Source organism: Lepisma saccharinum, chromosome 2, assembly GCF_977018435.1.
Source record: "Lepisma saccharinum chromosome 2, izLepSacc3.1, whole genome shotgun sequence".
Classification (NCBI taxonomy): domain Eukaryota; kingdom Metazoa; phylum Arthropoda; class Insecta; order Zygentoma; family Lepismatidae; genus Lepisma; species Lepisma saccharinum.
The window spans coordinates 16424953-16435147 of record NC_139230.1 but is presented as its reverse complement, the minus strand read 5'-3'; the positions used below and the strand labels follow the sequence as shown (position 1 = coordinate 16435147).

Below are 10195 nucleotides of genomic sequence, written 5' to 3'. Positions count from 1 at the left end.
TGCGCCTTCCTCGCAAAATTCGTGGAAAGGAGAGGGAATAATGGAATAATAGTTGCTTGGCGGGCGGAGGAGTCGTGGCACACATACGACTCTTTGAACGTGTCGTTCAATTCTGGTGAACGAGTCGTTCACCGCTCACAAGAGAGAGTCGTTACTTTTGAACGACTCATTCACGAACGACCCATCACTAAATACATGTAATCTGTGTGCGTGGTGCTCGATTATCAAAGATGGCAGTTTTCAACTTATTTTATTTCAACAGGACAGGTTGATGAATTCATTCTTGGAAATTAGCAGTGTTATTGGCATTATGTTCAATAATCGCCTAACGAAGTAACCGTTTCGAGCTGAAATCAAATTGTTGTTTTTATTGTAATAGAGGTGTGTGATTGCTGTAACGCCACCAATTTTATAGTTATTTTTGGTTTCTTTTTCCAGTTTTCTCAGTTATTTGACCCAAATTATGTATTATATTTAATGTAAATAATCGTAATGTATACACAGTGGCATAGTGTTTCGAGCCCCGCTCTCCCTCCGACAATTTATTTAAAATGAAAGGGTGTAAGGGGTGATTCTTCCACGTAGTGCTATACCCAATTGTCAACCTCACTTCCACATAGTGCACACTGGACTGCCTATTGAAGACTAACGAGGCTCTGCCGTCTTGACCTACAACCAGTATAATCTTCGTAGGACTGTTTGTGTTGTCCTGTGTTTTGTCCTTGTGTGCTGAGTGCCCCTTTACAGCCTCAGCTTTTTAGCGAAGTCTCAATGTGTTGATATTTTAGTTAACGATATGACAGTTATTTTAGTTATGGTTAGGGGCTGAACCCCGAATAACATAACGGGTGCAAATTAGCCTTTAAGTGCTGACGCACCCAACATTTTAAATTCAAATGAAAATGACGTCGAATGCAAGAAATGATGCCAAAATATAGGACTAACTGATTCTTATATACTCCACACATACAGTATGTAACATTCTTATTCGTACACGCGGATTTTCAAATAAAATGCTTTAATATCTGAAAGGAAATACACTCTTTTGAAATTGTGGTAAAAATCTGATATTCCCCGGACACCTATAACTCCTTCGTTTTGTCAATTTTTGACATTTGTACTTACCTATCTGGGTAAAAATTTACTATCCTTCGGACACCTCTAATTTTTTCGTTCCGTCAATTTTTGACATTTGTACTTACGTATCTGCTTCGCGGAACATTCCTGAAGGTGTATCAACGTTGTTTTGATGAAATTTTAACTATGTTTCCTAACCTAACAGAACTAACCTAACCACGTGCCGGCCGAGTGGTTAGCACACCGTGCTGCGACGCCAAGGGTCCCGGGTTCGAATCCCGGTCGGGCTTGGTTGTTTGTGAATGTCCATTCATTAATTTCATCGCTCATCCCCATCTTCGCAAATTAGCCTAGAGGCACAAAACACGAAGTAAAATAAACTAAATCAATCAATCTAACCACGTGCCAATCGTTCGTGGGGCTAGGGCCAATGGTTTGCAATTATTTCCACTTTCTAGATACTGATACTAACACGACACCAAATTTTAACTATGTTTCCTAACCTAACAGAACTAACCTATCCACACGCCAATGGTTTGTTTCTCCGTCGGAGAATTAATTTTCAACAAACAACATGAATTTCAGCTATGAAACATTCCCACATCACACAAAACACCTTCCCGATGTTCGACAATGCTACAGAAACTTATTACAGTAAGTAGTTTCTTCTGTAAACATAAATAAATGTGTCGAAGGATAGTAAACTAGTACCAAAAATATTTTTGTTTGAAATTTTTGAGTCCAAATTTCCCACCGATTTCAGGCTCCGCCCCTGGGGTAATTGACCTACCGCCCCCAATCGCTAACGCGGCCCTGCCTCCGCTCCCGCTCCCCAGCTTTATCTATAGAGTCCCTGTTAAAGGCATGTTAGAAATTGGCCGGAGTCACCTGCCCCCAAATGAGCCCCAAACTTTTAAATTTTAAGAAATCCGTTGCATCACACAAAACACCTTCCAGATGTTAGACAATGCTACAGGAACTTATTACCGTAAGTAGTTTCTTCTGTAAAAATGAAGAAATCTGTCTTGGGAATATCAGATTAGTACCATGACAATAATAAATAAAATGAAACTGAAAGAGAAAAGTGCCATTTTTGTACAACTTTTCTATTCATACACTTAATAATATAAAAAAGTATATTCAGAGCAGATTGATTGACAGTTCTAATACTTTGATGTGTATCCTTTGGCTTTAATTACTGCTTGACACCTGTTCTAAATAGAATTAACCAGTTTCAGAGCTTAATTTATTTCACTCTGCTTGCACAACAGTTTTCAACTCTTGTTTGGACTTGACGCCTGCTTCAAAATTGCCCATAAATGCTTAATGGGATTTAAGTCTGGACTTTGAGCTGGTGTTTGTAGTAGTTTGGGAACATTCCATATTAGCCAATTCATGTTAACTAGCACCTTACGCTTACTGTCATTGTCTTGTTGGAATCTGTAGATAGGCGGCATGTCCATTTTTTGGGCACTGCTTTACATTGTTCTTCAATATGTCCAAATAGACACACGCAACCATGATACCATCAATAAACTGGATGGTAACAACATCTTTGGACAACATACAGCCCCAAATCATTAATGACCCACCACCGTTTTTAACTGTTGGAACTGTGTTAACGTGATCATTGTCTTTATTTGATTTTCTCCAGACCATCTGACCCGTATATATTAATCTTGGACTCGTCTGACCATATGACACTATCACAAAATTCCTGGTCCTTGTGGATGTGCTCTTTCGCGAATTAAAGTCTTATTCCTGCGATTCACCTTATTTACATACGACCTCTTTCATGGTATTCTGCCATGATATCCATGCTTCCACAAGTTTGATCATACATCATCTTGCCAGCAACATTTTCTACTAACGGTCGTAACTGAGGAACACTTAGTCAGGGGTTTTTCTCACACTCTTTTTAAAATAAAATGTTCATCACATTTATTCAACTCTGTCTCTTTTGGTTTTCTTGGCACATTCTGTGTTGAATCTTCCTCTCAAAATTTGTTTACTATGTATTGAACTGTGCAGTGTGATTTATTGACTGTTTGTCCAATTTTTCTTAACGAATAACCTCTAAGGGCCAAATTTATAATAACATCCTTCAGATTGAAACTAAGTTCCTTCACCTTCCCATTTTGAACATGCAGATAGATAGACAATAGACCTACAACAATACCTATGCCAGCATTCTGCTTGGCGGGGAGTGTGCCTGCATGTTCAAACTTGTTACAAAGTTGTAAACTGCACGAATTTGCCCGAATAGCGGTGGTGCTGTATGCGAGGAAGATTGAAACTCTTGCCTGTACGAATAACAATGTTGCATGAAACAGCGGGTTTTTCTCTTTTCACACAAATTATATGCTCTGTTTATGCACTTTGAACATACATTTTTATTGACGTTTGTTGGTGGAACCTTCATTAACATTAATTTCCAGGTACGTATGAAAATGATTATATTTACTAGTAGATATGACATTTTTTCCTCGGAAATTGTATGTGTACGAATAACAACGTTACTTACTGTAGTACTGTATGGGCGTTGCTGCATGTGGACATTTCTGGCAAATTGAGATTGGCCCAAGTTCCTTTTGTTTTATTGAGATTTCATCATGCTACAAATGCAATTTTTACATGGATAGATATCGATTTACGTCTGTTAACACATACTGTGGAGTTTTAGCGATTACTTAAGATTTTGTTCAATATATGCTTTCGTGGTTAGGTTAGGCAGATCAGGTTCAGTAGATCAGGTTCGGTTCTCATAGCCTTAAAATAAAGTCCCTAAATACACTCCACTAAGGTTCCGATTTACTTCTACATTCATTCCCACTAGTCTATGATATTTACTGCTGCTTGTCCATGGGAAGCAGACATGCTTGTGTAAGGTAATTTTTAACTTTATTTTTTTCAGATAAATATTTTTTTTTTTCCGAATCCAAACAGTGCTCATTACTTTAAGAAAGGTTCAAATTTCGTGTGACAATGATTTCCAAAATTCTACGATAATTAGTATTTCTGCTAGGAGAATTTGAAAAAAAAAATCATAAAACAATCTGAACCGTTACCAAATCTTAAGTAATCACTAAAACTCTGCAGTATGTGTTAACAGATGTCAATCAAAATCAGACCACGTAAAAATTGCATTCGTAGCATAATGAAATCCCAATAAAACAAAAGGAACTTTGTCCATAATCTCCTAATTATACATGCACAAGTTCTGTATCATATGAATTCGGTAGCCACATGTCTAAATGTGCATGCTAAAAAGGCATAGTTAATGCTGCACATTTCTTAATAGATTATTCTGTTTCATGTTGGACCTGTGAGGTTGATTTGTTAACTCTTGTCTAGATTAAAGTGAGATGTGTCTGGTGTTTAGACTAGAAGTCCCCTTATTTGTAGGTATACTCCCGAATGTTTGACGAATTTAATTTAGTTTTTCTTGCATATTCTGGCCTTTTGTGTTTGTGTGAAATTATTCCAGTAACAATTACAAGCAGTTGAAAACGAAAATGAGTGCAGCACTCACCCATGAATAACGGCAGGTTAATAAGAATTTTAAGGCATTTTTAAACTATGCCTTAACAAGGGCGATTTTCTCTTGAGTGTAAAATATATTTAAAATCTTAAGAACCTTTCTCCTTCGAAATGCTTATCTGAATAGGTTAGGTTAAGTTGCCTTAGTGTTCCTGTACATGCTGCTTGTTCTTTAATAAAACCAAAAACACACTTCTGGGAGCTATAAATTTAGGAGTGTGATACCTTTTGCAACCAACTTTTTAATACAAAATGTGTGCACAATTACTGTCTCCCTTAACTTAAATCATGAACTTTACAAATAAGTAAAATTATTTTTTTCTGGTTCTAATGTAAGGAAACAAGACTACTGCTGTGTTTAACCCTAATTGAAATCGTTCTTAGACCATATTCTTTTGTTTTTTTCTGATCCTGTATCAGTTGTTATGTGAGCTGCATAAGGTGTGCATTGATTTCAAAGTCCAGAAGAAATAAAACCTTTTTCATGACACAATTTATCACAAATCAATACTTTCTTCCAAACCAATAAGTTGCTGACCAAGGCAGTTTATTAAGGTAAAAACACTTAACACGTAACGTTTCGACCCTGTATCAGGGTCTTCCTCAGACGAAGAACTAAACTAAAATGATGAAATAAACTACACACAGAAAGATTACATACACATAGCAGGGTCACAAGCCACACAACAACAAATCAAGTTGACAGTCCTTATCTAGGAAGATTTCTACAAATGAATTAAACATATCACCTCCTGACAGTTGTTGACTAATGGGTCTACTACACTGACAGGTGATTGGCAGGTCAAGATCAGCAAGAGTCTAAGAACCACCTGCTCACCACTCCCCCACCTCTCCTGCCTTTCTGGTTATGGGTGAATACCTCCTCCTCTGGTCTTCTTCTTTTCTCTTCTTTCTTCCTTCTTCATACTTCTTTTTTCTTCATTCCTTTTCTTCATCCTTTCAACTTTCTCTAACACACTCTTCCATTCCTTGTTTATCTTGAGCCCTCCATTCCAATTCATGATGTCTTCTCCTTTCTTTTCTATTTCTTTGGCCTCCTTCCATTTTCTCACTAGTTCTCTCTTCTCTTTTCCTATTCGCCTAGCCGAATCCCATTCAACTTCATGTCCTGTTTCTCTAGTGTGTTTGAATATGGCATTCCTGTCTCTCTTCAATCTCACATCATCCATGTGTTGCTTTAACCTGTCTTTAAGTCTCTTCTTCGTTTCCCCTATGTATACACTTTCACATCCTCTGCACTTCACCTCGTAGATAACCCCTTCCTCTTCCTCCTCTCTCTTTTCTTCATTCTTCTTGCTGGCTATACTTAAAATAGTGCGTCCTCCCTTCCTGTAAGTTCTTATACCCACTTTCCTCAGCACTTTGCATATCTTCTCTGTGGCATCGCCCATACTTCTTATACCAAACCATCTCTCTTTTTCTTTTTCTTCCTTCTCTTCCAGTCCTCTCTCTTTTATCTCTTTCCTTCTTCTGTTGATGTTGTGTCTGTCTTTCTTTTCATAGCCATTCTCTTCTAGTTGTTCCCACAGGCTATTAATCTTGGTTTCTTCTTCCCCTTTCTCTGTGCATATCTTCTTTATTCGGTCTTCCATATTCCTTATAAAATTACGTTTAGTTCCATCACCCACATCACTTCTTTTGTGGCAGAACACTCCTGCCGAACACTTCTTTTGATACCATGTAGCCACTATTCCCATTCCTCTCTTCTTTTTCATCTCAATATCCAAGAAATTTAATGTTCCTTCCTGTTCCGTTTCGAGCTCAAGGAATATCCCTGCTTTCTCATCTTCTACATCTTTAACAAGCTTACTCAGCTGCCTTTTTGTTCCTTTCCATATCCCAAAACAATCATCCACATATCTACAAAATAGACTTAACTTATCTCCTCCTTTCACTATCACTTCCTTCTCCCATTCATTCATAACTAATTCCGCCAGCACAGGGCTCAAGCAAGAGCCTATATTTAGACCTTCACTAATCTTGATGATTTTACTCCCCACTCTGCTGTAGCTATTGTGGGGCTATTGTGGGGGAGTGGTGAGCAGGTGAGCAGGTGAGCAGGTGGTTCTTAGACTCTTGCTGATCTTGACCTGCCAATCACCTGTCAGTGTAGTAGACCCATTAGTCAACAACTGTCAGGAGGTGATATGTTTAATTCATTTGTAGAAATCTTCCTAGATAAGGACTGTCAACTTGATTTGTTGTTGTGTGGCTTGTGACCCTGCTATGTGTATGTAATCTTTCTGTGTGTAGTTTATTTCATCATTTTAGTTTAGTTCTTCGTCTGAGGAAGACCCTGATACAGGGTCGAAACGTTACGTGTTAAGTGTTTTTACCTTAATAAACTGCCTTGGTCAGCAACTTATTGGTTTCAATATGGAAACAAGGCTTAATTATATTACTTTCTTCCAGTCAAATTTTGAAATTAATTTCTCCAAATTTAAATGTACATTCACATTTGTTCAGTATTCTAAACATTTTTCTCATATACTCCTGTACAACTTGTGAAAATATAAAATCATTACAGCCAACCACCATGTTTTGTGTGCCTGTTGAAGCTTGCACAAGTTGACAGAATTGAAATTTTACATCTTCATGGACAATTAGTCCTACATGTAATCACTAATCATCATATATTTATAATCTATGTGTGCATTCGTTGGTTTTGTACTTATATAGATGAATTGTTATGCCGTGTGATGATGTTTTACTATCTGGGGAATGACATGCCATCTCCTCATTTTCACTCCCCAAGAAGCCAGTCTCCGTGCCAGAGTGGTTAGCACATTGTGCTACGATGCCAGGGGTCCTGGGATTCGAATCCCAGCGTGGGCATAGGTGTTTGTGAGTGCACATTCCATGAGTGGTGCTTATTTTCTATGTAAGTTTTTTAGTTAATACTTACATTTTTCATGGCATGTTTCAATATAACAGCTGTTTTTCATGTATTCAGCCTTTAAACATCTGCGTATTGTAACATTTTGTTTTATTATTCATTTCTGAGTTTACCCCTCAATTACATTGTGTGTGCAATGAAGTGAAATTGTCACATATTGATTGCTTCTTGGGCATAAAAGTTTGCTTCCTACATGTACATTTTATTTTAATTTGTCTTACTCAGAATAGTGGATCAGTTGGTGGAGCAACATTGTCTCCACACACACTTCACAAGTTTGAAAATGTGTGGATTAATCTATACATTGCAGATTTTGTCCTTTGTATTATTTTAACTAATTTTCTTTCTCTTTCCTAGGCTCTTGAAATGGTTAATCTGCTATTCCAACATGGTTCAAGGCCAGTCAGCATGTTGAAGTATGTATTACATTTTGAAAAGTATAGGCACGTGTGCGATATACAAAAGTTTGCAGCAGCTGCCTTCTCCAGTCAAATTAATTATGCAAATGGTCAACAGCCATTTTTGGACACAAATCAACCAATTTCACTAAGTCATAGCAAGGTAATATTCTCTCCGTGGTTGCATAAACAAAGTCGTCAAGCATCGGGAACAGTTTTGCCTGATAAGAAAACAAAAGCACTTGCAGTAATTAAGGATTTGAAAGAATTACATGCATCACCTACGCCAGCATTAGTCTTGGGATTCTCTGGACTGGTGCCCTTTGTTGCTGCACCTGTCTTCATTGTTTCTCAAGATATATTCGATCCCAGTGTTGCTTACGCCCAGGCAGCATACGGTGCTTGCATTTTATCATTTTTGGGAGGTATAAGGTGGGGTTTTACCCTAACTGAAAACAGCGTTCAACAACCGACATGGCGTAATCTTAGCTGGAGTGTTGCCCCTTCATTGGTGGCATGGATTGGATTGTTAATGCCACTTCCGTTAACAATTTTGTCTGTTATTGGCGGACTTGGAGTTCTAGCATACTTGGACTTAATATTTTTTGGATATCCTATGTGGTTCAAAGCCCTACGATTTTGCCTTACATTGGTTGCAGTATTATCATTGTGGACGACACTTGTGTGCAGTATACTAATGCATTCAAAAAAGAAGCAAAAGTAATGGAAGTCGAATATCAGTAGATGTACATTCATACGAAGTTCATTTAGTGAGAACCTTGTTCAATTACATTTTCTTTTCTTTGCAGTTGTCACAAACTTGAACTTTCTTGAGTTTTTCATTAAATGAAACATCCACATGCCAGTTTGGAAGACTAAACATCCTAATCAGTGATTAGTATTTCTAATATATTAATTTATAAGTGATGGATTTTGAAATAACACATGATACAATAGTTTACAGGAAATGTAAATATATGGTAAAGTATTCATTGAACCAGCTTTTGTGTAGCATAAAAGTGCTGCTTATTTTTGAAGGAACTACCATTTAGAGTTTTAATGCTGTTGAAAATGTACATTTATTCCATCTAGATAAACCAGAAATGTAAGTCAAGGTGTGTATGTTAATGTAAAAGATCTATAGTTTAAATTAAAACAGTAATTTTGTTCTTTTTTTTTAAATTGTGTGCATTATTTCAGTATGGCATTGAATTTCAAAAATGTACAAAACATGTTACTGTCATTGTCTTTCATGTTCTTATTTTGTATCTTTTTCTCCCAGTTTGGATGATGAATGATGATTGGATGAAAGGGACAGACTGGATGATGAATGACGATTGGATGAAAGGGACAGACACCCAGAACCTTCGCTGGCAAGATTATAAATTGACCACTGGGACAGCTTCGTTATTTTGACACCAGTTTTCTTCCCCCTTTACATGCTCCATCATTCTACCACACTGACATAGAAAGGAGATTTGCTTAATCTCTACATTAATTAAGGTTTTGAGGAAGATTTAAGAATCCCTAAGAAAGGTATATTCTTGTGCCTTGATTGAAGTGAGCTTCCAGCTCTGAAATTTTCCCTTCAATCATCCATAATACTTGCAGTTGTTTTTGATTTGATGTTTGTTATTTACCATCACTTTTCTGCCACTCTTTGGCTCAAAATTGTCATGAGTGATAATATGATGAAATTGATGAAGGGACACTCGCAAAGAACACTCGTGCCCAAACCAGGATTCGAACCCAGGACCCATGGCATCATAGTGTGCTGTGCTAACCACTCCACCACAGAGGTATGCTTCACTTGTTATGAGGTTACAGTTAACACATTAGGTCTTAATAGTGGTCCCTGTGTAGCATCATGATCAGCATTTGCACTTTTAGTGGGCTATGGCTTTCGATGTTGACCTGATTCTTGTCTTCTGCTGACCATTTATCACTGAATGAAAATGCACATGGACTTCAGTAATCAGTGTTTTGTTGTGTGAAATTTTACTGTGCATTTTACAACAGTGTACTTGCCACCATCTGAGAACATAAAGTTCTGAATTAATTTTTAGATTCCAGTCTGTTTACTGCAGTATTAGTCTCATTGTTGATGCTGTTTCCAGTATGAAATTTGAAATTATGTACTACTCTAAATTATCAAATTTTTATCTTGGAAACTGATAGCAGACACAAATGATACCTCATTTTGTTCAGTATAGATCATGCTAATGAAAAATCATGTGTGTGTTTAGTGAGGGAAATCAATTTT

The 10195-nt window shown here is 37.2% G+C and overlaps 1 protein-coding gene across 1 annotated transcript; it reads left to right on the top strand.

Moving 5' to 3' along the window:
- The first annotated feature begins 203 nt into the window (after window positions 1-203).
- On the top strand, window positions 204-9083 carry LOC145984370 (transmembrane protein 69-like). Its single transcript, XM_083118031.1, has 2 exons — window positions 204-381; window positions 7892-9083. Exon 2 carries the CDS (start codon window positions 7901-7903, stop codon window positions 8654-8656), a length of 756 nt encoding a protein of 251 aa, XP_082974157.1. The 5' UTR covers window positions 204-381; window positions 7892-7900; the 3' UTR covers window positions 8657-9083.
- The last annotated feature ends 1112 nt before the right edge of the window (window positions 9084-10195 follow it).